We start from the raw sequence: 25,438 nt of genomic DNA, 5'->3' as shown, positions 1-25,438 counted from the left end.
GACCTTGCCGACCTCACTCAGCTCGAGGAGTGTTTTTGTGGATTTCCTGTCATTTTGTACCTGGGTAATGGTGTTCTATGCAAACGGGGACAGGTGTCCTTCCCCTTCCCACCTGCGTGACTTTCCTTACCATTCTTGCCGCGTTGCCCTGGCCAGAATGACCTGCCCTGACGGGCGGGAGAACAGGAGTGGACACCCATGTCTTGCCTCAGCACTCACTTGCTCTTCAGAGACTGGGACACAGGCTCATGTGTGAGTGACAAAGTGACGCTTCCCTGTGGGAAAAGGGCTTACAATATAGACCACAGGACAAAGTCTGGAAGTTCACTGACACCTGACAGCATCCTCCACTTCCAGCCCGTCTTGCCTGTGAGTCAGAGAGGAACAGCGCTAGCAGGCAGTGAGCCCCTGTCCAGAGGCTGGCATGTGAGGGGCACAGCTGTACACACCTGGGCATGGCTGAGCAGAAGGTGCAGGTCAGGATTCGGACCATGCAGACAGCTGCCCACTGGCACAACATCTGTGGCATCCCAGGGCTGCCATGGGGCTCTCGGGCCCTCTGCCTGCCCCACAGGCCATACCCCTGCCCTGGACACAGCTGTTCTCACTGCTGGCCTCTGACCCGACATTGTCCAGAAGCCCCGACCCAGGAGGTGCTCCCACCACTGGCTGCACACCTGGACCCGATCCAGGCCCCTCCCACCTGAGGCCCTGCCAGGAACTGCCCGGCTGGACACAGAGGAGGTTCCTTCGTGGGCACAGGGAAGAGCCTCCCATGGTCCAGTGGAGGAAGCTGCCCGTGGGGTGAGGATGAGTCATGGGTTTGAGGAATGGCATGGCGAGGCTGTGGGCGGGGCTCCTGTCTGCCCTCCTCCTACATCAGGCCCCCGAGCCCACACTGCCTCGGCCTCCCTCTCACTCCAGAGCTCAGAGCCACCCACAGCCACAGTCATGCTGTGCCTCCTGTACACCCTGGGTATGGCCCTGGTCTGTAGCATCCAGGCCAGTGACATCCCCCAGACCGAGCAGGACCTGGAGGTCTCAAAGGTTTGAGGCGGGGGAAGGGGGCATGTTACTGTGGGAGGTCTGGGCTGGGTGGGAGCTGCAGGCCAGTGGGAAGCCCAGGATCTCAGAAACCTACAGGAAGCGCAGAATGGACGCCATGATGTCAGGAATCCCTCAGCCCTGCTCTCCATCTTTAGGGTGGTCTTTCTGGTTTCCCAGCATCCCAGGTGACTCCCTCAATATTTGGACTTTGGAACACTCCTGAGTTAGCACACACTGGTGGTTTTAAGTACAGGAAATTCCTTAGTCCAGCATCTGATAGATAGCAGACCAGACAGCCATCCAGTGCTCACTGCACCCATCCCTGTTAGACTCAGCCCTGCCTGCACGGGGTGCAACGAGAGCCACAGTCAGGCGGGACCCCCATGCAGCTGAAGGCCCCCTCAGTTGGCAGGGACCTGGCACTTCATGGCCATGGCGGCCAGCGACTCCACCTTCCTGGAGGCCAGGGATGCCCCTTTGAGGATCTACATCACCTCCCTGATGCCCACCGCCGAGGGCAACCTGGAGATCATTCTGCACAGATGGTGGGTTCCTCGTCATTGGGACTGGGGCTGGCGGGGGACTCAGCACTCCCCCATAGGGGTCCAGGACTGGGTGGGGTGGGCAGAGCTGGGCTCAGCCCCAGGCGTTTTCTGACAGCCAGGAGCTTCACCGTGGCCCCTCCATGAGGGTGGTGTGGAAAACCGGGGCGGCAGACGGTCCCTGTCCCCTCAGGGTCCCTGTCCCCTCAGAGCCCCTGCCCCAGGCTCTGAGTCAACAGCCGACCCCACAGAGCAGCCTCAGGTCAGACTGAGAAGAAGGTCTGGGCGGCTGCGGGCTGCGGTGCTCCTGGGACCCAGGGAAGTTCCTGCAGTGACCTCATTTGAGGAGTGACACTGAGGGCAACTCCAATTCAAGTGGTCACCACATTCTACTGTCACCGCCTTTCAGGGAGAACAACGATTGTGTTGAGAAGAAGGTCCTTGCAGAGAAGACTGAAAATCCGAGGAAATTCAAGATCAACTGTGAGCATCCCCAGGCCCCAGGGGCTGGCTCAGTACTGGCATGCTAGCCACGGTCTCCCAGAGGCGGCTCTGCTGGAGGGTGGGGCATGGGGCCTGTCTTGTCTCAACTCTCTCCGCTTCAGGGAGTCAGAGTGTTTGCTCCGCTCAAGCTGATGCTGAGCCCAGAGGCATGTTTTGCCTGGAGAGGAAGGGGAAGCACTGACTCTTGGCATGACAGTGACTGGACGTACGTCTGCACTGTGCCCGGGCACAGGGGACAGGCGCTGTCTGTGCACTGTTCACTCCAGCCTCACAGCAGGTCAGGGAGGCTGCAAGTGAGTAAGTGGGCAGACGGATAGCTGGGCAGGCAGGCAGGTGAGCAGTTGGACAGGTGGGTAGGTTGCCAGGTGGGCAAGCAGGTAGGTGGACAGGTGGGTAGGTGGGCAGGTGGACAGGTGGGTAGGTGAGCAGGTGGCTAGGTGAGCAGGTGGGTCGGTTGGCAGGTGAAACGATGGGTAGATGGGCAGGTGGGCAGATGGGTGAGTAGGTGGGTAGTTGAGCAAGTAAGTAGGTAGGTAGGTGAACAGATGGGTAGGTGGTTATGTGGGATGGTGGGTAGGTGAGCAGGTTGGTAGGTGAGCAGGTGTGCAGGTGGGCACGTGGGCAGGTAGGTAAGTGAACAGTGGACAGGTGAGTAGGTGAACAGGTTGGTAGGTGAGCAGGTGTGCAGGTGAGCATGTGGGCAGGTGAACAGATGGACAGTTGAGCATGTAGGTAGGTGAGCAGGTGAGTAGGTGAACAGATGGGAAGGTCACAAGTGGGTAGGTGAGCAGGTGGGCAGGTAACCATGTGGGTAGGTGAACAGGTGGGTAGCTTGGCAGGTGGATAGGTGAGTAGGTGAACAGGTGGGCAGGTGGGCAGCTGGGCAGGTGGGCAGGTGGGCAGCTGGGCAGGTTGGCAGGCAGGCAGGTGGGAAGGTGGGAAAGTGGGTAGGGGAGCAGGTAGGCAGGTGGGCAGGTGGGCAGGTGGGCAGGCGGGCAGGTGGGCTGGTGGGCTGCTGTTCCCATGGGCCTGGCTGCTTCCTGCTCACTCTGGGGCTGCAGCTCCGGCCTCTGACGAGCTCCCAGGCCTCTTTGCAGGAAAAGAGAGAGACCTTCCATATGTCCTTGCTCCACTGAATTCCTCGTAACAATTTGCAACTTTTTGTCTATTTTGTTAATTATTGTTTTTTTTTAAAAGACAGAGGTGGTCAGGGACTGGGGTCTCTTATCCCTTCCCGGGCAATGGGCCTCAAAGATTTAAAGGAAGGACACAGAGGGAATGTCTTGCACAGTTTTTCAGCAAATACAGTTTGCTTCTCATGCTCGGGACTTGCCTGAGGCCTTGCTGATCCCGCTTGCCCTCCCCAGAATCGAGGCACTCTGCAAGGTCCATTTCTTCTCCCTCTTCCCGCCCCCTGCCCTGTTTCTGTGCGGTCCCCCAGCGTCCTCACCCATCTTGACTTCTCAGTTGGAATCTGTCAGGTCAGAGCCCCTGCCTGCCGCGTCTGCCTCCGCACTGCACGCCTGGGCTCTCCTTCAGCCGGGGCTCCACGTCCCTCCACGCCACCTCTTCTCTCCTCCCTCTGGCTTCCCTGACCACGGCCCACGGCCCACAGGGGTGGTAGACGAGGAAGCCACTTAGTTTGGTGGGATGTCCTCACATCTGCACAAGACTCTGCTGGGATGGAGGCTTCCTCTTCCTCTCAGTGCTTCTCTTCTTTCCCAGATATGGCGGTGAACGAGGCTACGCTGCTGGAGACTGACTATGACAAATTCCTGTTTCTCTGCATGAAGAGCACCGCTGCCCCCAGGCAGAGCACCATGTGCCAGTACCTGGGTGGGTCTCAGAGGGCATGAGCTCAGCGTGGGTGAGAGGTCACGGCTACGTCCATGGGAACCCTGGGGAGATGACAGCTAGCTTCCTGTCCACCTCGGTGCCTGGGGGCTGAGTTTTTCTTTCTTGGTTTTTTGTTTGCTTGTTTGTTTTGCTTTTCTGAGACAGGGTCTCTTTCTGTCGCCCAGGCTGGAGTGCTGTGGCGCCGGGCCAGGCTGAGTTTTTCTGCAGTGATTGATTCAGTCCTCTGACACTGCATCAGAAACTGGGCAGCGGGGAGCTGATATGGGGCCAGTGGGATGGTCGCCAGTCAAGGAGCTGGGCTTGGTGGAAAGAATGCTAATTGGACATTCAACCAAAACACCCCTAAACCTATGATGTTCTCGACCAAAGACCCCAAATACCAAAAAATCCACATGGGCGCAGCCCTTCCCGGTGTTTCTGAGCGCAGCATTGCCTCTGGGGTCACACAGTGTCTTCTTGATCAACCCCAGCTGTGCTTGGTGAGAGTTGAACACTGGGGAGGCGGGTACTGTGCTCCCGTGACCCTGTAGACACCATCCTGAGCTGTGTGGACCCCAGCGCTGCCCAGAGCGGAGCAGAGGGGGCCCGGCTGAGAAGTGGGAGCTGGGGATGGGGAGCCTGGAAGCCAGGTGGACAGAGCCCCGGAGACCACCCTGGGGGCCTGCTCCAGACCAAACTCTGCCTAACCTGGGAGCACTGGGGCCTCCTTCCCTGTCCTCCCTCCCTGGCACGGCCTCTGGAGCTCCCCAGCTCTCATCCAAGCCCCTGGGGCCCAAGACTGAGCCAGCCTCCCCCACAGCCAGATCTGAGGAGGCAGACAACGAAGTCATGAACGAATTCTTCCGTGCTGTCTTGACCTTGCCCATGGACTCACGGATCCTCATGGGATGGCACCAGGTGCCAGGTGAGCTCTGCCCAGGACAGGCCCAGCCTCGGCTAGAGGAAAAGCAGCCTCCTTCTCAGCCCGAGCCCCCCGCTGGCTCTGGAGGACTCAGGTCACTCCTTCTTGGCCCCTCCCCAGTTCTCCCCCTGCCTCCTGGGGTGCAAAGGCACCTGGGGTGGGGTCCCGCCCCCTCCCGGCATCCTCTCACCTCCTCTCCAGCCCTGGGGCTGCTGTGTCCCCAGCTGTCTCTTCTCTCTCTGATGCCCCCACTGCCCCCTCTCCTCCCACAGAGCCATGCCCTATCTAGGAGAGCTCCTGCCTGGTCCTTGCTGGGTAACGTATCCGCCTCGCCCACAGCCTGGGGCTGCCTCTCTGGGCCCCTGGGAATGACCCCACTGTGTCCAGTTCAGTGCTGAGCCTGCAGGAATGAGCTGGGGTCTGGTCTTGTGATTCCAGACAGCCAGGCTGCTGACTTTGGACAGGCTCCCCATCCATGAGCCTGGCCTGTGTCTTGCAGGCGTTGTATTAGTCACCAGCTCGTGCCCTACAGTCAAACCTCATGCTTTTCTGGGGGTTTGGGGTGTTGGTTGGAAGTGGTGGGGCTGGAGGAGGAGGGAGGATGGTTTCATGGGAGGGCATGAGAAGCTGGGGACGTGCAGGGCCAGGTGTCACTTTTTCTCTTTTTTTTTTTTTTTTTTTGAGACAGAGTCTCACTCTGTTGCCAGGCTGGAATGGAATCGCGTGATCTTGACTCACTGCAACCTCTGCCTCGGGTTCAAGGCTCCAGCCCCAGCCTCTCAAGTAGCTGGGACTACAGGCACCCGCCACCATGACCATCTAAGTTTTGTATTTTTAGTAGATACAAGGTTTCACCATGCTGGCCAGGATGGTCTTAATCTCTTGACCTCGTGATCTGCCTCCTTCAGCCTCCCAAAGTGCTGGGATTTCAGGGTCACATTTTTAAGGGGGTGTCCTTGAGCCCACCCACGTCCTTCCAGGACCCCCCACAGCACCCTGCTCGTCCTTCCTCTACTTAAGTGGCCTATGAGACTCAACAGCTCACCTCTGCCTCCAGGAAGACCAGACCCCCGTCCAGCCACAGCTCCAGCATGGTACAACCTCCTCCTGCCCTTTCAAAGAATGTCCACAGCACAGAAGACGATGACGTGGCCACCGTGTTCCGGTCCCTTCCTGCTGCACATCTGCACCTCGGGCGTGGGGAGGCTGCTCCCTGGGACCGTGTCTGGCAGAGATGATTAATAAACCCATACCACATGCTCTGCCTGGACCACAGTCACTGCCGGGTGTGGGATTCGAGGGCCGGGGCCATGGGGTGGGCCCAGCCCACCGTCTGGCAGAGCCAGAGCTGCCACAAGCCCAAGGGCAGTGTCCGCTGGAGAAAATACCTCAAGTTTCTTATCTACAGGATGAAAGATTTGTGAAATGTCTAGAAAAATCAAACCAAACCACTCTGTCAGAATTGATGAGCCCAGAGGAAACTCATAGTCTTAACACTGAAATAGGTTCGCAGGAAGGAGTTGAAATCAACGAATCTGTTTCCAGCTCTTGTTAGAAAAAAAATCATTAAGGAAAGTAAGAAAATAGAATTAACAGAAATCAAAGCAAAAATGTAAAAATCAAAGAAACTTATCCAGTTCCTGCACCTGTGCCCCACGGTGGAGAGGGGGTGGGCATTCTGGGATTTAGCTCACCTGTCAGAAACACCTGGAAACAGTTCCAGCAACTGTCAATGAGCTGATTGAGAGGAAACTGATGAAAAGAATCCTAGGGGATTATGCCATTTGACGCCAGAACACAGTCTCCCCAGCCATCACACTCCCTGCCTCGAGAGACTCTGGAGAAGGAAGTCCTCCGGGGCAGGGGGGCAGGGGTCGGCCACTCCGCAGGCATCACCCTCCCCTCCCTCAGAGTGCCTCTTGCCCCAAATGAGACTAAAAAGCCCTGCGCGCTGAGGGCTTTGGTCGGCCAGCTGAGTTTTGAGGTCCCTCAGGCACCAGGAGCCTGGGTGGAGATCCCGGGTGATGCCCTGCCCGGGGCACCACTGGAAACTGGATGCCCCTCTGAGGTCAGGCTGGCCCTACCCCGGGGGCTGACACACAGAACGCAGGTGCTGCAGGTGCTCAGGGAGGAGCCCATTCAGAAAGGCCTCCCATGTGCACCGCTGGGGGCAGGGGCATTGTGCTCTCTCGGAGCTCACCCCAGGCTGCTTAGCGAGGTGGATGGACTGTCTCTGGAGTCAAGTCTTGCCCGACCCACCCTCTCCAAGACTCCCTCCCTCACGTGCCAGGCTGTGGGTCTTCAAGAACCTGATCTCCTGGAAGTTTCTCCCATGGGTCAGATGGAATTTCACTCCAAATTTTTCACTTTGCAATGAAAGGCTCATCATGAAGCTTAACCTTAAAACCACGTGTTTGTCAGTAACGTCAGACTTTCGAAAGCTAAGGGTTCACTTTTGGATGAAACGGAAAGCCCTGGAAAGGGTCAGGCTAGGACCCTGCACCGACAGTCAAAGGGCCTGGCTGAGGCTTCCCTGAGTTTTGTGTCCTCATCCCAGAATGAAAATGACCTGGTCCCAAATATGTGCCCAGGGTGGAGGCTGGTGGTCCAGGCACCCCTGGCTCCCTGTAGTGACAGGTCCAGCTCCCGAGCCACTCTGTCCTGCCCCAGGGCACCTTCCCCCTCCCCACCCACAGTGACCCCATGTCCCCCTTTCCCCGTCAGGAGGTTGGTCAGGACTGGTCAGGCTCTGGTACACCTAGGCCTGAAGATGGAGCTCCCCTGCTGCCCGTTCCTCACCAACCCCTGGCCTGGAGCCCTCCACTCCCAGGTGGCACCCACAGCCCTGAGGCCCTGGGCCACCCACCCTGGACAGAGGAGATGAACGAGGTCAGGTGGTGTGGACCCTCGGGTGCCCAGGAACAAGGCAGGAGCTGGCCTGGAGGCCGGGGCCAGGCTGCCTGTGCTCAGGACCTCCTGAGTGTGTCGGGAGGGGCAGCGCTGGTCACCTGTGGGCTGGTCTGCCCCCAGCAACCAGGACTGCAGTCATCAGATGAGATGGCACTCCCTGCAGGGGCAGGTGCCTGCCCTTGACAGGTCAGCGCCTGAGCTCTGTGCACTCGACGGTCCTCCTGTCTCAACCCCAAGCATAAAGGCTTGACCTGGTCCCGTGCGTCTCACAGGAGGGTGTCCCCCGAGGCCCCTGGCCAGGCTCCTCTTCTGATGGACACTGTGTTGTCTTGGGACTGGTTCTCCTGTCTGTCTCTGAAGCATCTCTGGGCCTCTCAGACCCACACTAAGGTGACCAAACCACACCCTGTCACTGCACTCCCCCCACGCCTCTGACTGCCACTCCACCTCCTGGCCCCGCCCCCTTTTCCTGGCTCACCGGGAGCCCCTCAGCCCTGCTCACTGATGGCTCCCGCTGACCCACCAGCTTTTAGGAAACTGGCATGTAAAGCGCTGGGTGGGCACTGTGCCCACACCTGTGGAGACGCGGACTCACCCGCTGCCTCCGTTCACATTTGTCTCCAACCATCTCCACATGGTGACACTCCAGATGCTCTTCAGCTTCTGCCCCGAGCCCAGCACCCTTCCCAGCTCACACTGCATCTTTTCTACCCCAACCCTCTCTCCCATCTGGTTCCTGAGCTCAGCCTCAGTCGCTCGGGGCTGAAAATGACCTCTTCCCACGTTATCTCAGCAACACAGCAGCTTCCGGGCCTCTCCCAGGCAACACTGCTCCCCAGGGTCCCGGCCCCAGCCCAGACACCAAGGCGAGCCCAGCACACAAGCTGCTCCATCGGCTGAGCTCTGTGCTGGGCGCTGTGACACTGGCTTTTCATGCTGGAAAAAGCCAGCGGCGTGGGTTCTGTTCTCATTTCTCTGCAGGAACAGAGCCTTGGGCTTAAAGGTTTTGCTCAAGGTCACACGGTCAGCTGGAGGCTGCCTGCAACCAGCTCCAGAACTCAGCTCGGGAGGACAGGATGGCTTGATCCACATCCTGGAGAACACGGTGGCTTTCCCCACCTCTTCTCTTTCCCATGCAGCCCTGCCTCACCCATCCCCTTCCCACCCCGTCCCCTTCCCACCCCGTCCCTTTCCCACCCTGTCCCTCTCGTCCTGGGTCTCCTCCCCCCATATGACAGGCTTGGCTGGGTGGATCCCTTCCCAGCTCTCCACTAGGTGTCTACACAGCAGAAATTGTACTGAGGCTTTCTTATGAGTGGGGGGAGTACTGTCATCTTTTAGTATTTGTTTAATTTAATTTTATTTATTTTGAGATGGAGTCTTCCTCTGTCACCCAGGCTTGAGTGCAGCGGTGCGATCCTCACCACACTGCAACCTCTCTGCCTCCTGGGTTCAAACAATTCTCCTGGCTCAACACCCACCCAGTAGCTGGGATGACAGGTGCCCACCACTATGTCCAGCTAATTTTTATATTTTTGGTAGAGATTTTTAGATTTTTTTTTTTTTTTTTTTTTTTTTTTTTTTTGCGGTGGAGTCTCCCTCACGGGAGTGCAGTGGCGTGATCTAGCCTCCCCGCAGCCTCTACCTCCCAGGTTCAAGGGATTCTCTGCCTCAGCCTTCGGAGCAGTTGGACTACAGGCTTGTACCACTATGTGTGGCTAAGTTTTGTATTTTTAATGGAGTCGGGGTTTTGCCATGTTGGCCAGGCTGGTCTTGAACTCCTGACCTCTGGTGACTAGCCTGCCTTGGCCTCCCAAAGTGCTGGGATTACAGGTGTGAGCCACCATGCCCAACCATCTTAAATAAACATATAAATCATGCGAGAGAATTCATAAAACAGGATATTCCATTTAAGGGAGACAAAGTTAACCCCTGTGGACCCTGCCTCCTCAGCCAAGGGCTCATCAACCTCACTGCCCCGCCTAAGCCACGCCCCACGTGGAGACCACGCCCTGAATTCTCCTGGGTTCTCTGCCTGTCTTTCTGGCTTTATCACATTCAATGCTCTCCATAAACAGCTCTCCTCTTACTGACTTTTCTCTACATGAAAGGGCACCATCTGTCTTCTTGCAGATGTCTTTTTCTTTTCATTTTAAAAATGACTTTTAGGTGGGATGCAGTGGAACACATAATCCTGACACTTTGGAGGCTGAGGTGAGCTGACCACTTGAGCCCAGAGTTTAAGACCAGCCTGGGCAACACAGCAAGACCCCCATCTGCACAAAACATACAAAACTTAGCCGGGCGTGGTGGTGCGCCCCTCTAGTCTCAGCTACTCAGGAGGCTGAATCGGGAGGATCGCTTGAACTCAGAAGGTCAAGGATGCAATGAGCTGTGATTGTGCCACTGTACTCCAGCCTGGGCGACAGAGTGAGACCCCGTCTCTGAAAAGAAAAAAGAAAAAAATAAATAGAAGACTCTTAAATTGGTAGTTCACTCCTAAGTTTCAAAAACCAAAGCGCAAAAGCGCACGTCAGAGGACCTGAGTGGTGTCGCCGGCTGCCCAGGCTCTCCCTGCAGCCTCCTTTGGAGGGGCTCCCGGCTCCGGCTCCGCCCAGAGTCCGTCCATTCGAATCACACATGGACAGGATGGGTGAGGCCAAGAGGGCGCCCAGCACTCCCTGCGCTCTGTACCCGGGTTTATTTTGTTCTTTTCATTTCACGAGCCGGTTAATCTTTCATCTCGCATGGGTTTAAAAAAAGGGGGAACGGATCCCAGAACTGCGGCGTCTTTTTCCTAAGTGTGAGCATCCCTCCTCCCCAGGCCACGTCTGTTTGGGGAGCAGTGTCCGGTGAGTGAGGCCGGGCAGTCCCTGCCTCAGTGGGTCCAGGTAAACCCAACAGAGCGGACCCTGGCCAGCTTCCCAACATTCTCCGGCAGATACCACGAATCCTGCAGGTGAAAGTCCACTCCCTAAGTAACGAAGAATGCAGACAAAGGAGGTGCTTGGCTTTTCTAGAAATAATAGGGCCTGTTTGCTTCTTGAGCCTTGGCTCAGGGAGCCGAATGGCGCGGGGCGGGGCGGGGAGGGAGCGGAGGAGAGGGAGGGCGATCCGATCATTTTGCCCATTAAGCAAACATGGGTGGGTCAAGAATTAGGGAGATGGTATCAGAACACAAAAGAGACACTGACCTGAGGAGATCATTTTTGGGTGAGGACACGAGGCCACTGGGCGTGCCACGGAGACCCCCAGGTTCACCGGGGCTGCTGCCCGGGTCCTGCTGCCTGCCCGAGTGGAGCTGTGGGGCGCTCAGGAGGGCTGGGTCTCGGGGACGAGAAGCAAGGGCAGGCCGCTGCCTGGAGGGAAGGAGCCGCTGACGCCGGGGCAGGGATCGTAGGAGCTGAGTGTCCTCGGGGAGCAACAGCCGGACACTCAGACACTCATCAGAGCGGCAGCACAGGCCTACTCAGTATGGACGGGGCTCGACTCCCTTGAAACCAAAAGGGGGCTCTGCAGACGCTGCGGTGTGGTAAGAAGAGGGCCCCGCAAGGTGAGGGTGTGAGCCGCGCAGGGTAAGGGGGTGAGGGTGCGAAGCACGGGGTGAGGGTGCGAGGGACGGGGTGAGGGTGCAAGGGGCCCGGCGAGGGTGTGAGGAGCGGGGCGAGGGCGTGAGGGGCGGGGAGACGGCGTGAGGGCGGGGCGAGGGCGTGAGGGAGGGGCGAGGGTGTGAGGGAGGAGCGACGGTGTGAGGGCAGGGCGAGGGCGTGATAGGCGAGGGCGTGAGGGGCGGGGCGAGGGCATGAGGGGCGGGGAGACGGCGTGAGGGCGGGGCGAGGGCGTGAGGGAGGGGCGAGGGCGTGAGGGAGGAGCGAGGGCGTGAGGGCAGGGCGAGGGCGTCATAGGCGAGGGCGTGAGGGGCGGGGCGAGGGCGTGATAGGCGAGGGCGTGAGGGCGGGGTGAGGGCGTGATAGGCGAGGGCGTGAGGGGCGTGGCGAGGGCGTGGCCTAAGGGCGTGAGCGGCGGGACGAGGGCGTGAGCGGCGGGGCGAGGGCGTGAGGGCAGGGCGAGGGCGTGATAGGCGAGGCCGTGAGGGCAGGGCGAGGGCGTGTTAGGCGAGGGCGTGAGGGGCGGGGCGAGGGCGTGATAGGCGAGGGCGTGAGGGCGGGGCGAGGGCGTGATAGGCGAGGGCGTGAGGGGCGGGGCGAGGGCGTGGGCTGAGGGCGTGAGCGGCGAGGTGAGGGCGTGAGCGGCGGGGCGAGGGCGTGAGGGGCGGAGCAAGGGCGTGAGGGGCGGGGCAAGGGCGTGAGGGTCGAGGCGAGGGCGTGAGGGGCGGAGCGAGGGTGAGAGCTGTGAGGTGAGGGCGAGAGCGGCGGGGCGAAGGCGTGAGCGGCGGGGCGAGGGTGTGGCTGAGGGCGTGAGGGGCGGGGCGAGGGCGTGAGGGGCGGGGCGAGGGCGTGAGGGGCGGGGCGAAGGCGTGAGGGGCGAGGTGAGGGCATGAGCGGCGGGGCAAGGGCCTGAGGGCGGGGTGAGGTGAGGGCGTGAGGGGCGGGGCGAGGGCGTGAGCGGCGGGGCGAGGGCGTGAGCGGCGGGGCGAGAGCGTGAGGGGCGGGGCGAGGGCGTGAGCGGCGTGGGGAGGATGTGAGCGGTGGGGTGAGGGTCTGTTGGGGGTGAGGGTGTGAGCTGCAGGGTGGGGGTGTGAGCGGGTACGGGGGTACGGGGGTGAGCGGCCACCCTGCCTGCTGATTGGCATTCTCGAGGTAGCTCCTCAGCTCAAAGGCTGCGAGATGGACCCCCTCTCCCTTCATGGTGCTCAGAGGAGCGGCTTCCAGGTCCTGAAGAAAAACATTCCTGGTGCAGAAGGCAGAGACCATCCGTGGCAGGAGACAGAGAAGGGGTTGAAAACGGGAATTTCCTAAAGTCAACGCTTCTAAGCAAAGGCCTCCGGGCGGGCGCTGCTGGGACACTTTCTCGGCAGCTGAGTTTCTCCAGCTGGAGCCCGAGGGGGCTGGGCTGAGCCCACGGGCCCTGTCTTGTGCCGATAGGAGCTATGCCAGAGTGTGGGCAAGTCCCTTAGTGCCAGGGGCCGGGCGGCACCTTTTGCCCAGCCTTTTCCAGCTGTCGGTGCGTGGCCCAGGATGAGGGACACTCACATACCTCATGAAGCCCTGGGGGCCACAGATGGCCACTGATTGTGGAGAAGGGTGCGCTTCCCCAAGAGCAAAGGAGCCCCAGCGCCCGGGCACAGGCGGGGGACCAGGAAGGGCAGGCGCACATGGGGTGAGGGACCCTGGCTGTGGCTCCTGGGGACACAGGATGGGCAGGGGAAGGAAGGGGGCGTGGGCAAGGGTGGCAGGGCCTGGGCCAGGCGAGATGTGGTTTTATGGAGTGAACAGGAGACGGGCTTGAGTGACCTTTCTGGACAGAAAGCCAAGTTGGGGCTGCACAGCCCGGTGGCTCCCCAAGCCCCTGTTGTCCGGCCCGTGTTGCTGCCAGGGCGTCACTGCTGTGGGAGCACGGCAGTCTCAAGCCCCTGGAGGGTCCTCTCTCATAGTCCGGAGAGGCAGGCAGGAAGGAGGGAGCCGGCTCGGTTGCTCTGTGAGCTGTTCTCACGGCGTGCGCCTGTCGTATCCTGTGGACCTTGTTGGGGAAGGTGGGCGTAAATAACGTTTGGACGTCTGGTTCCAGCAGTAATGATGGGATCTCCTCCTCTTTGGCAGCCCGTGGGCCATTGTGAAGCCAGGTGCCTCCTGCCTGGGGCGGGCCCTGGGCCAACACCCAGGCAGGTGAGGCAGGGATGCAGGCAGCCCGCTGGGGACACAGGTTCACTCCCAACCCGGAGACGGAGCTGTCTCTGCTCTGCCAGGAGCCGGCTTCCTCTGCTTCCTCATCTCCAGGCTGCAGAGAGCAAGTGAGACAGTCTAGGAGCTGGTCCGAAGACACCCAGCCTGGGGGAGGCAGGGCCTGAGCCCAGTACTGAAGGGGACCTGTCAGGGCAGTGGGTCTGGTCCTTCCTGCCCATGGTGCGGTGACAGGCACAAGGCGAACAGGCCCCCCTATCGCGGGCGGGGTCCTCTCCATCTCGAGTGCAGGCTGCATCTGAGGCCCTCTCCCCTCTGGTTCTCTGCGGCATAAGTGCCGTCAGCCTCGGCAGGGGCTGCTGTAGGCTCTGCTTGGTGCTCCATGAGTTTCTTGGGTCTGTGTGCTTACAGTTTTCATCAAATGTGGGTTTGGGCAATGATTTCCTTACTACATGTCTGCTCTCACAGTTTCTCTTCCCTGTGGGGCTCTGTGTAGGTCAGACCCCTTGAGGGTACCCCATGGGTCCCAGGCCCCAGCCCTTTCTTCACTGCTCCCTTGTGGGTGGGTCTGCTGCTGGGCCCCGTGCCCGCCCCCGCCGCCCGCTTCCCTCGGTCCTTCTGCAGTGAACCCACTGGTGCCCTCATCACATCAACTTCCATGCTTTCCGTCTCCAGGATTTCCATCTGGCTCTTTATTCCCCTTTAAAACTTCACTGAAGTGAAATTCACAGAATGTCAAATAACCATTTAGAAGGGCACAATTCTGTAGCAATGAGTCCACGCAGCCCGGTGCGTATCCATGACCTCAGTGTAGTTCCAAAACCTTCCCATCACCCCCAGAGGAAGCCCTGTCCCCAGCAGCATTCACCTCCCACATTGTCTCTAAGGGTTTAACCTGTTCTGGGCATTTCCTATCAATAGAGTAATAGGCCATGTGACTTTTTGTGACTGGCTCCTTTCACTACACTGTTTTGAAGGCTCTTCCATGTTGTAACCTGTATCAACGCCCTGTTCCTTTTTATAGCTAAACGATATTCTACCGAATGAATACAACCCATGCTTTTTTTTTTTTTTTTTTTTTTTTTGAGATGAAGTCTTGTTCTCTCCCCCAGGCTGGCATGCAGTGGCACAATCTCGACTCACTGCAACCTCTGCCTCTCAGACTCAAGCAATTCTCCTGCCTCAGCCTCCCTAATAGCTGGGATTACAGGTGCATGCCACCATGCCAGTAGCCCACTGGTGCCCTCATCACATCAAATTCCATGCTTTCCATGCTGATTTTGTATTTTTAATAGAGATGATGTTTCACCATTTGGCCAGGCTCATCTCGAACCCCTAACCTCCAGTAACCTGCCCATCTCACAAAGTGCTGGGATTACAGGCCTGAGCACCCACACCCAGACAACCCCATGCCTTTAATCCACTCATTGTTTGATGGACACTGGAGGTGTTTACATCTTTCAGGTCTTCTGAGCAGTCCAGCCACAGATATGCACATGCAAATATTTGTCTGAATTCCTGTCCTCAATTCAAGCCACGTTTCTGGGTCACAGGATAAGGAGGTGTCTAACTTTCTGAGAAACTGCCCACCGATTTCCACAGGGGAAGCACCGTTTTACGTCCTGGGTCTTTTCCACACCTGGCACCTTGCTTCTCATCCTGCTCGTGCTTTCTGGATCCTCTTGAGTGTGTAGAGACATTTATACCGGGTCTTTAACATCCTGAGCTGCCAAGGCCATCATCGCTTCATTTCTGGGTCTGTTTCGGTCACTCGATTTTTCTCCTGGTTACGGCTCATATTTTCTTGCTTCATTGCATGCCTGGTAATTGTTAACTGGATGTCATATTTACTTTGTGGATTTCGCTTTGTTGCTTTGTTGAGGTGGCAGCTGGCCTCCAGGATGACTTCCCTTGTGTGACGCCTTCCACAGAGTGTGGGCTGGACCAAGTGACCCAATTCTAATAGAAATGACAAGGAGGAAGGATGGCGCATGAATCAGACACGTAGTCCTCGTGCGAGGACGTAGAATGTACTACGTGCCTGTAAGCATGGCGTGTCTAACAGCTACACAGGACAGGGCTTAGCAAAGTTATTAGCACACTTATTCTTTAACAAAAGGAAAGTTTAAAAAGGAACTTAGTTCTACTTCCCACAATTTCCTCCTCTATTTTATAATTTTCCTTTTAAAACTTTCTTTTTTTTTTTTTTAACATATCTTGGCTTAGTTGGTCTGCCTGAGTTGTTAAAAGATGAAGCTTCTCTCTCTTTCCTCTTTATACTATTCTTTCCTTAGTTTCACTTTTTCTCTTTCATACACACTGTCTTACGATTTTTTAACGTACCTCAATCCTTTTTGTAAACATTTCACTGGCCCATTTTGGAGCCACTCAAAGGATGCAGTTCTCAGTGTTGGGAGAGAGCGGGTTTCTGTGCGCCCTTACTAAGGTTTGGTATTGTCCCCACTTTTCGTCTCAGCTGTCCTAATAGCTGGGCTGTGATACCTCACCGTGGCCTTAATTGGTATGTCCTTGATGGTCAGTTAATTTGAGCATCTTTTTAGGTGATTATTTGCCACCCATAGATCCTCTTGGGGAGATGTTTCTTCGTGGTTTTTGCCCATTTTCTAAGTGGGTTTTATTCTTGCTCTTGAATTTCCAATGTTGTTTTTATCTTCCAGACACTAGTCCTTTATTGTTTTGTTGGATATGAAACTTTAAAATGTTTTCTCCTAGTTTCGTATCTTGTCTCGTCATCCCTTTTTTTTTTTTTTTTTTGGACAGCGTTTCACTGTTGTTGCCCAGGTTGGAGTGAAGCGGCACGATCCTGGCTCACTGCAACTTCCGCCTCCTGAGTTCAAGTGATTCTCCTGCCTCAGCCTCCTGAGGAGCTGGGATTACAGGCATGTGCCACTATGCCTGGCTAATTTTGTATTTCTAGTAGAGATGGAGTTTCACCATGTTGCTTCCCTGTGGGAAAAGGGCTTACAATATAGACCACAGGACAAAGTCTGGAAGTTCACTGACACCTGACAGCATCCTCCACTTCCAGCCCGTCTTGCCTGTGAGTCAGAGAGGAACAGCGCTAGCAGGCAGCGAGCCCCTGCCCAGAGGCTGGCATGTGAGGGGCACAGCTGTACACACCTGGGCATGGCTGAGCAGAAGGTGCAGGTCAGGATTCGGACCATGCAGACAGCTGCCCACTGGCACAACATCTGTGGCATCCCAGGGCTGCCATGGGGCTCTCGGGCCCTCTGCCTGCACCACAGGCCATACCCCTGCCCTGGACACAGCTGTTCTCACTGCTGGCCTCTGACCCGACATTGTCCAGAAGCCCCGACCCAGAAGGTGCTCCCACCACTGGCTGCCCACCTGGACCTGATCCAGGCCCCTCCCACCTGAGGCCCTGCCAGGAACTGCCCGGCTGGACACAGAGGAGGTTCCTTCGTGGGCACAGGGAAGAGCCTCCCATGGTCCAGTGGAGGAAGCTGCCCGTGGGGTGAGGATGAGTCATGGGTTTGAGGAATGGCATGGCGAGGCTGTGGGCGGGGCTGCTGTCTGCCCTCCTCCTACATCAGGCCCCCGAGCCCACACTGCCTCGGCCTCCCTCTCACTCCAGAGCTCAGAGCCACCCACAGCCACAGTCATGCCGTGCCTCCTGTACACCCTGGGTATGGCCCTGGTCTGTAGCATCCAGGCCAGTGACATCCCCCAGACCGAGCAGGACCTGGAGGTCTCAAAGGTTTGAGGCGGGGGAAGGGGGCACGTTACTGTGGGAGGTCTGGGCCGGGTGGGAGCTGCAGGCCGGCGGGAAGCCCAGGATCTCAGAAACCTACAGGGAGGCAGAATGGACGCCATGATGTCACGAATCCCTCAGCCCTGCTCTCCATCTTTAGGGTGGTCTTTCTGGTTTCCCAGCATCCCAGGTGACTCCCTCAATATTTGGACTTCGGAACGCTCCTGAGTTAGCACACACTGGTGGTTTTAAGTACAGGAAATTCCGTAGCCCACCGTCTGATAGACAGCAGATGGCCATCCAGTGCTCACTGCACCCATCCCTGTTAGACTCAGCCCTGCCCGCACGGGGTGCAACGAGAGCCACAGTGGGGCAGGACTCCCGTGCAGCTGAAGGCCCCCTCAGTTGGCAGGGACCTGGCACTTCATGGCCATGGTGAGCAGCAACCTCTCCCTCCTGGGACCCAGGGATGCCCCTCTGAGGATCTACATCACCTCCCTGATGCCCACCACCGAGGGCAACCTGGAGATCATTCTGCACAGATGGTGGGTTCCTCGTCATTGAGACTGGGGCTGGCAGGGGACTCAGTACTCCCCCATAGGGGTCCAGGACTGGGTGGGGTGGGCAGAACTGGGCTCAGCCCCAGGCCTTTTCTGACAGCCAGGAGCTTCACCGTGGCCCCTCCATGAGGGTGGTGTGGAAAACCGGGGTGACAGACGGTCCCTGTCCCCTCAGGGTCCCTGTCCCCTCAGATCCCCTGCCCCAGGCTCTGAGTCAACAGCCGACCCCACAGAGCAGCCTCAGGTCAGACTGAGAAGAAGATCTGGGCGGCTGCGGGCTGCGATGCTCCTGGGACCCAGGGAAGTTCCTGCAGTGACCTGATTTGAGGAGTGACACTGAGGGCAACTCCAATTCAAGCGGTCACCACATTCTACTGTTGCCGCCTTTCAGGGAGAACAACAGCTGTGTTGAGAAGAAGGTCCTAGCAGAGAAGACTGAAAATCCAAAGAATTTCAGGATTAACTGTGCAGGTCAACTGAGCAGGTCCCCGGTCCCCAAGGGCTGGCTCAGTACTGGCATGCTAGTCACGGTCTCCCAGAGGCGGCTCTGCTGGAGGGTGGGGCATGGGGCCTGTCTTGTCTCAACTCTCTCCGCTTCAGGGAGTCAGAGTGTTTGCTCCACTCAAGCTGATGCTGAGCCCAGAGGCATGTTTTGCCTGGAGGGGAAGGGGAAGCACTGACTCTTGGCATGACAGTGACTGGACGTACGTCTGCACTGTGCCCGGGCACAGGGGACAGGCGCTGTCTGTGCACTGTTCACTCCAGCCTCACAGCAGGTCAGGGAGGCTGCAAGTCAGTAAATGGGCAGACAGATAGCTGGGCAGATGAGCAGGTGGGCAGGCAGGCAGGTGGATAGGTGAACAGGTGGACAGGTGAGCAGGTTGGTAGGTGAGCAGGTGAGCAGGTGGGCAGGTGGTAGGTGGGCAGGTGAGCAGGTGGGTAGGTGAACAGGTGGTAGGTGTATTGGTCGGGTGAACAGGTGGGCAAGTGAGTTAGTGGGTAAGTGAACAGGTGAGCAGATGGCTAGGTGAACAGGTGGGCAGGTAAATAGGCAGATAGGTGAACAGGTGGGCAGGTGAACAGGTGAAGAGGTGGGTAGGTGGGTAGGTAAACAGGTGGGCAGTTGGGTAGGTGAACAGGTGGGCAGATGAACAGGTGAAGAAGTGGGTAGGTGGGTAAGTAAACAGGTAGGCAGGTGAACAGGTGTATAGGTAAACAGGTGGGCAAGTGGGCAGAGGAACAGGTGAACAGGTAGGTAGGGGAACAGGTGGGCAGGTGGGTAGGTGGTTATATGGGCAGTTGGACAGGTGGGTAGGTGGTTTTGTGGGCAGGTAGGCAGGTGGGCAAGTGGGTAGGGGAGCAGGTGGGCAGGTAGGTAGGTAGGGGAACAGGTGGGCAGGTGGGCAGTTAGGCAGGTAGGGGAACAGGTGGGCAGGTGGGCAGGCGGGCAGGTGGGCAGGTGGGCTGCTGTTCCCATGGGCCTGGCTGCCTCCTGCTCACTTTGCAACATTTTGTTCTGTTTTGTTAATTATTATTTTTTAAAAAGACAGAGGTGGTCAGGGACTGGGGTCTCTTATCCCTTCCCGGGCAATGGGCCTCAAAGATTTAAAGGAAGGACACAGAGGGAATGTCTTGTGCAGTTTTTCAGCAAATACAGTTTGCTTCTCATGCTCGGGACTTGCCTGAGGCCTTGCTGACCCCGCTTGCCCTCCCCAGAATCGAGGCACTCTGCAAGGTCCATTTCTTCTCCCTCTTCCCGCCCCCTGCCCTGTTCCTGTGCGGTCCCCCAGCGTCCTCACCCATCTTGACTTCTCGGTTGGAATCTGTCAGGTCAGAGCCCCTGCCTGCCGCGTCTGCCTCCGCACTGCACGCCTGGGCTCTCCTTCAGCCGGGGCTCCACGTCCCTCCACGCCACCTCTTCTCTCCTCCCTCTGGCTTCCCTGACCACGGCCCACGGCCCACAGTGGTGGTAGACGAGGAAGCCACTTAGTTTGGTGGGATGTCCTCACATCTGCACAAGACTCTGCTGGGACGGAGGCTTCCTCTTCCTCTCGATGCTTCTCTTCTTTCCCAGATATGGCGGTGAACGAGGCTACGCTGCTGGAGACTGACTATGACAAATTCCTGTTTCTCTGCCTGAAGAGCACCGCTGCCCCCAGGCAGAGCACCATGTGCCAGTACCTGGGTGGGTCTCAGAGGGCATGAGCTCAGCGTGGGTGAGAGGTCACGGCTACGTCCATGGGAACCCTGGGGAGATGACAGCTAGCTTCCTGTCCACCTCGGTGCCTGGGGGCTGAGTTTTTCTTTCTTGGTTTTTTGTTTGTTTGTTTGTTTTGTCTGAGACAGGGTCTTGTTCTGTTGCCCAGGCTGGAGGGCCATGGCACTGTCTCAGCTCACTGCAACCTCCGCCTCCCAGGTTCAAGCAATTCTTGTGCCTCAGCCTCCCCAGTAGCTGGAGTTACAGGCACATGTCGCCATGCCTGACTAAATTTTGTATTTTTTGGTAGAGAAAGGGTTTCACCATGTTGACCAAGGTGTTCTTCAACTCTTGACCTCAAGTGGTCCACCTGCCCCGGCCTCCCAAGGTGTGAGATTATAGGTGTGAGCCATGGCACCTGGCCAGGCTGTTTTACTCCAGTGGTATCCAGTCCTCTGACACTGCATCAGAAACTGGGCAGCAGGAAGCTGATATGGGGCCAGCGGGGCGGTCACCAGTCAAGGGGCTGGGCTTGGTGAAAAGATTAATACTCACTGGACATCCAGTCAAAACACCCTTAAACCTATAAAGTTCTTGTCCAAACTAAGGCTGGGAATGCTGAATCAGGCACATGGGCGCAGCCCTTCCCGGTGTTTCTGAGCGCAATGTTGCCTCTGGGGTCACACAGGTGTCTTCTTGATCAGCCTTAGCCATGCTTGGTGAGAGCTGGACACTGGGGAGGGGGGCACTGCGCTCCTGTGACCCTGTAGACACCATCCTGAGCTGTGTGGACCCCAGCGCTGCCCAGAGCGGAGCAGAGGGGGCCCAGCTGAGAAGTGGGAGCTGGGGATGGGGAGCCTGGAAGCCAGGTGGACAGAGCCCCGGAGACCACCCTGGGAACCTGCTCCAGACCAAACTCTGCCTGACCTGGGAGCACAGGCGCTGTCTGTGCACTGTTCACTCCAGTGTTCACTCCTGTCCTCCCTCCCTGGCACGGCCTCTGGAGCTCCCCAGCTCTCATCCAAGCCTGAGGGGCCCAAGACTGAGCCAGCCTCCCCCACAGCCAGATCCCTGGAAGCAGATGCTGAGGTCCTGAAGGCATTCTTCCGCGCTTTCAAGACCCTGCCCGTGCAGATATGGTTCCTCCTGGAATGGTACCAGGTGCCAGGTGAGCTCTGCCCAGGACAGGCCCAGCCTCGGCTAGAGGAAAAGCAGCCTCTTTCTCAGCCCGAGCCCCCCGCTGGCTCTGGAGGACTCAGGTCACTCCTTCTTGGCCCCTCCCCAGTTCTCCCCCTGCATCCTGGGGTGCAGAGGCACCTGGGGTGGGGTCCCGCCCCCTCCCGTCATCCTCCCACCTCCTCTCCAGCCCTGGGGCTGCTGTGTCCCCAGCTGTCTCTTCTCTCTCTGATGCCCCCACTGCCCCCTCTCCTCCCACAGAGCCGTGCCCTATCTAGGAGAGCTCCTGTCTGGCCCTTGCTGGGTAACGTATCCGCCTCGCCCACAGCCTGGGGCTGCCTCTCTGGGCCCCTGGGAATGACCCCACTGTGTCCAGTTCAGGGCTGAGCCTGCAGGAATGAGCTGGGGTCTGGTCTTGTGATTCCAGACAGCCAGGCTGCTGACTTTGGACAGGCTCCCCGTCCATGAGCCTGGCCTGTGTCTTGCAGGCGTTGTATTAGTCACCAGCTCGTGCCCTACAGTCAAACCTCATGCTTTTTGGGGGGTTTGGGGTGTTGGTTGGAAGTGGTGGGGCTGGAGGAGGAGGGAGGATGGTTTCATGGGAGGGCATGAGAAGCTGGGGACGTGCAGGGCCAGGTGTCACTTTTTTTATTTTTTATTTTTTTGAGACGGAGTCTCACTCTATCGCCAGGCTGGAGTGCAATGGTGCGATCTTGGCTGGCTGCAGTCTCTGCCTCCCGAGTTCAAGTGATTCTCCTGCCTCAGCTTCCTGAGTAGCTGAGATTACTGGCTCCTGCCACCATGACCATCTAATTTTTATATTTTTAGTAGAGACAGGGTTTCACCATGTTGGCCAGGATGGTCTTGATCTCTTAACCTCATGATTCACCCGCCTCGGCTTCCCTGTGCTGGGATTTCAGGGCCACATTCTTAAGGGGGTGTCCTTGAGCCCACCCACATCCTTCCAGGGTTCCCCCAAAACACCCTGTTCCTCTTCCCTCTACTAAAGTGACCCGTGAAACCCAACGGCTCACCTCTACCTCCAGGAAGACCAGACCCCTGCCCAGCCACAGCTCCAGCATTGTATGACCTCCTCCTGCCCTTTCAAAGAATGTCCACAGCACAGAAGACGACGACGTGGCCACCGTGTTCCGGTCCCTTCCTGCTGCACACCTGCACCTCGGGCGTGGGGAGGCTGCTTCCTGGGACCGTGTCTGGCAGAGATGATTAATAAACCCATACCACATGCTCTGCCTGGACCACTGTCACTGCCGGGTGTGGGATTCGAGGGCCAGGGCCGTGGGGTGGGCCCAGCCCACCTTCTGGCAGAGCCAGAGCTGCCACGAACCCAGGGCAGCGTCTGCTGGAGAAAATACCTCAAGTTTCTTATCTACAGGATGAAAGATTTGTGAAATGTCTAGAAAAATCAAACCAAACCACTCTGTCAGAATTGATGAGCCCAGAGGAAACTCATAGTCTTAACACTGAAATAGGTTCGCAGGAAAGAGTTAAAATCAACGAATCTGTTTCCAGCTCTTGTTAGAAAAAATCATTAAAATAAGGAAAGTAAGAAAACAGAATTAACAAAAATCAAAGTCAGAGAGTCAAAAATGACAAAATCAGAGAAACTTATCCAGTTCCTGCACCTGTGCCCCATGGTGGGGAGGGGGTGGGCATGCTGGGATTTAGCTCACCTGTCAGAAACACCTGGAAACAGTTCTAGCAACTGTCAATGAGCTGATTGAGAGGAAACTGATGAAAAGAATCATAAGGAGTTTGGTGTCTGACCCACAATATATTTTTTAGAAACCAAAATGGGTGATTTCAGGGCAAATGTAAGTGTCCAAAACAGATCAGAGAAGGCTAGAGATGAAGTAACTCGGGTCCCTTCCCAAGGCAGACAGACAGACAAACCACACAGCCAGGAGTCTGTGTCCCAGCCCGGCCCCCGACAAGGGCCAGGCAAGGGTTGCTCCTTTTGGGAACAGACGAAACTAGGCAACATGGACAGTCCCAGGCGTGGGGAGGGCGCAAAGCCTCCACACTCATTTATAATGCTGGGGAAACGTCTCCATCAAAACCCGAGAGAGACGGCACCGCAAAGCCAGCCCCTGCCGGGAGTAAGTAGCGCTCATGCAGAACTAAGGAGCTTCCGTGCTGTCTGTGTTGCAAACAGGCCATTTCCACCCAGGTGCAGTGGTTCTCACCTGTCACCCCAGCACTTTGGGAGGCCAAGGCGGGCGGATCACCTGAGGTCAGGGGTTCAGGACCAGCCTGGCCAACATGGTAAAACCCCATCTGTACTGAATATTAAAAAATTAGCTGGTGTGTTCACAGATGACCTGAAATCCCGGCTACTCTGGAGGCCGAGGCAGGAGAATTGCTTGAACCCAGGAGGTGGAGGTTGCAGTGAGGTGAGATCGTGCCACTGCACTCCAGCCTGGGCGACAGAGCGACGTCAACACAGACCTTGCGTCTGATAGGAAACATTTACAACCTATTCTCTCTGAAGCCTGCTATCCGGAGTCTTCATCTGCAGGAGAAAAGTTTGGCCTCCACAACCCCTTATCGTAAGCCAGACATTCCTTTTGGCCTCACAAGAGGGCACCTGCCATGGCCCCTGGCCTGGCTCCCCTTCTGCTGATAGAGGTGAGGCTATCATGGGACCAGGACTCCTGACTGTCCCCTGAATATCTCTGTCTAGTTTGCTTTGCGACAAAACCCCACGCCTCTCTCACTGTTATTTTCCCTCTCTCTATTTCTCTCTCTCTCTTTTATTTTTTTGAGACGGAGTCTCACTCTGTTGCCCAGTCTGGAGTGCAGTAGTGTCATTTTGGCTCACTGCAACATCCACCTCCCAGGTTCAAGCAATTCTCCTGCCTCAGCCTCCCAAGTAGCTGGGATTATAGGCATGCGCCACCATGCCCAGCTAATTTTTGTATTTTTAGTAGAGAAAAGATGTTGCCACATTGGCCAGGCTGGTCTCGAACTCCTGACCTTGTGATCCACCCACCTCAGCCTCCCAAAGTGCTGGGATTACAGGCGTTAGCCACCACTCCTGGCCTATTTCTCTCTATCTCTCTCTCTCTCTCTCTCTCTCTCTCTCTCTCTCTCTCTCTCTCTGAAATGGGGTCTTACTCCATTGCCCATGGCTCAAACATGGCCCATTGCAGCCTCAAACTCCTGGGCTCAAGCAGTCCTCCTGCCTTAGCCTCCCATGTAGCTGGGACTATGGGACTACAGGCATACCCCACCATGCCCAGCTAATTTTTGTATTTTTCTATAGAGACAGGAGTCTCACTTTGTTGTCCAGGCTGGTCTTGAACTCCTGGGCTCACGTGATCCTCCCACCTCGGCCTCCCAAAGTGCTGGGATTCAGGTGTGAGCCGCAGTGCCCGGCCTCCTTCCCTCTTGCTCCTTCTTCCACCCTCAGCTGTTTCCCAGTTAATTCCACATCCTCAGAAATCTGTGCCATGCACCGATGGTGTCTGCTCAAACACTGGAGGAGTCGGGAAAGGCTCGGCCTCCCTCCCGCCACTCCAGTGACTACTGCATCTCCCTCTGAGTGGAAGGATGGCGGCAGGCCCTGAGCTGGGTGCAGGACAGGGAGCTCTGTAAAAAGGAGATGGCTCCGCCTCTGCCACCGTAACGGATCCAGTTTTTAGTAGACCGGAGTTGTCTAAAAGTTCCTGATATTTGTTGGGGGGTGTCAGCTTCACGGGCCCCGAGCATGTTTGTGAGCTGAGGGGGTTTCCCAGGCTCTCACTGCCATCCAGGCCCCAGGCGGAGGAAAAGGAGGTCTCTGGCCACTCTTCTTCCATCTGGAGACTTCTGGGAAGGGGAGAACCTGCTTCCTTGGCTTTCCTGGTTTCCGGTGCGGCTGCACCCTGCACTCCCAGCCCCGTCCATGCCACCCGGGCCTCCGTTTCTGTAGCCTCTGCTGCTCCCTGGCATCCGCATGGTTGCCCCCAGGCCAGTCGGTGCGGGGGCCCTTCCTGAGCTGCAGAGAGCTGGGGGAAAGAGGTGTGGCCACAGCGGGCTGCGTTCAGGGTCTTTAAAGCCACCCCAGCCACCGCTGGCTCTCAGCCCTCAGGGAGCCACTTCCCCTGCCGGCACCAGGCTCCCGGGTCCTGGGAGGGAGTCTCTGCGTCTGGCTACTGGTGGAGACCTGAGCCCAGCTCCAGGGTCCTCAGTCCTGCCCCTCGTCCTC

At 57.4% G+C, this 25,438-nt stretch overlaps 2 protein-coding genes across 11 annotated transcripts; both read left to right on the top strand.

Annotated features, from left to right (window-relative positions):
* The first annotated feature begins 714 nt into the window (after positions 1–714).
* LOC101034921 (glycodelin-like) lies at positions 715–5,612 on the top strand. 2 transcript variants are annotated; one of them, XM_074394526.1, is made up of 7 exons: positions 715–1,047; positions 1,453–1,592; positions 1,999–2,072; positions 3,819–3,929; positions 4,750–4,854; positions 5,124–5,166; positions 5,540–5,597. In XM_074394526.1, exons 1-6 carry the CDS (start codon positions 811–813, stop codon positions 5,138–5,140), a joined length of 684 nt encoding a protein of 227 aa, XP_074250627.1. In that variant the 5' UTR covers positions 715–810; the 3' UTR covers positions 5,141–5,166; positions 5,540–5,597. The 2 variants fall into 2 exon arrangements, with proteins under 2 accessions (XP_074250627.1, XP_074250626.1); XM_074394525.1 differs by lacking the exon at positions 5,124–5,166 and having other exon boundaries at positions 5,559–5,612.
* Positions 5,613–12,054: 6,442 nt separating this feature from the next.
* Positions 12,055–23,666, top strand: LOC104653446 (glycodelin-like). Of its 9 annotated transcripts, none has more exons than XM_074394518.1 (8): positions 12,055–12,118; positions 16,891–17,301; positions 17,701–17,840; positions 18,247–18,326; positions 19,930–20,040; positions 21,116–21,220; positions 21,490–21,532; positions 22,238–23,666. In XM_074394518.1, exons 2-7 carry the CDS (start codon positions 17,065–17,067, stop codon positions 21,504–21,506), a joined length of 690 nt encoding a protein of 229 aa, XP_074250619.1. In that variant the 5' UTR covers positions 12,055–12,118; positions 16,891–17,064; the 3' UTR covers positions 21,507–21,532; positions 22,238–23,666. The 9 variants fall into 9 exon arrangements, with proteins under 9 accessions (XP_074250619.1, XP_074250618.1, XP_074250625.1 ...); XM_074394517.1 differs by having other exon boundaries at positions 12,065–12,118; positions 16,344–17,301; XM_074394522.1 differs by lacking the exon at positions 12,055–12,118 and having other exon boundaries at positions 12,354–17,058; positions 17,179–17,301.
* The last annotated feature ends 1,772 nt before the right edge of the window (positions 23,667–25,438 follow it).

This window comes from Saimiri boliviensis, chromosome 2, assembly GCF_048565385.1.
Source record: "Saimiri boliviensis isolate mSaiBol1 chromosome 2, mSaiBol1.pri, whole genome shotgun sequence".
NCBI lineage: Eukaryota > Metazoa > Chordata > Mammalia > Primates > Cebidae > Saimiri > Saimiri boliviensis.
This window is presented reverse-complemented; position numbering and strand designations above follow the sequence as displayed.

Coding starts and splice junctions, on each gene's coding strand:
- LOC101034921 (XM_074394525.1), top strand. CDS start 811: ATGAGTCATGGGTTTGAGGAATGGCATGGCGAGGCTGTGGGCGGGGCT. Junction 3,930..4,749: donor CACCATGTGCCAGTACCTGG/GTGGGTCTCAGA, acceptor CCTCCCCCACAG/CCAGATCTGAGGAGGCAGAC. Junction 4,855..5,558: donor GGGATGGCACCAGGTGCCAG/GTGAGCTCTGCC, acceptor CTCTGTTGCCAG/GCTGGAATGGAATCGCGTGA.
- LOC104653446 (XM_074394518.1), top strand. CDS start 17,065: ATGAGTCATGGGTTTGAGGAATGGCATGGCGAGGCTGTGGGCGGGGCT. Junction 17,302..17,700: donor AGGACCTGGAGGTCTCAAAG/GTTTGAGGCGGG, acceptor AGGCCCCCTCAG/TTGGCAGGGACCTGGCACTT. Junction 20,041..21,115: donor CACCATGTGCCAGTACCTGG/GTGGGTCTCAGA, acceptor CCTCCCCCACAG/CCAGATCCCTGGAAGCAGAT.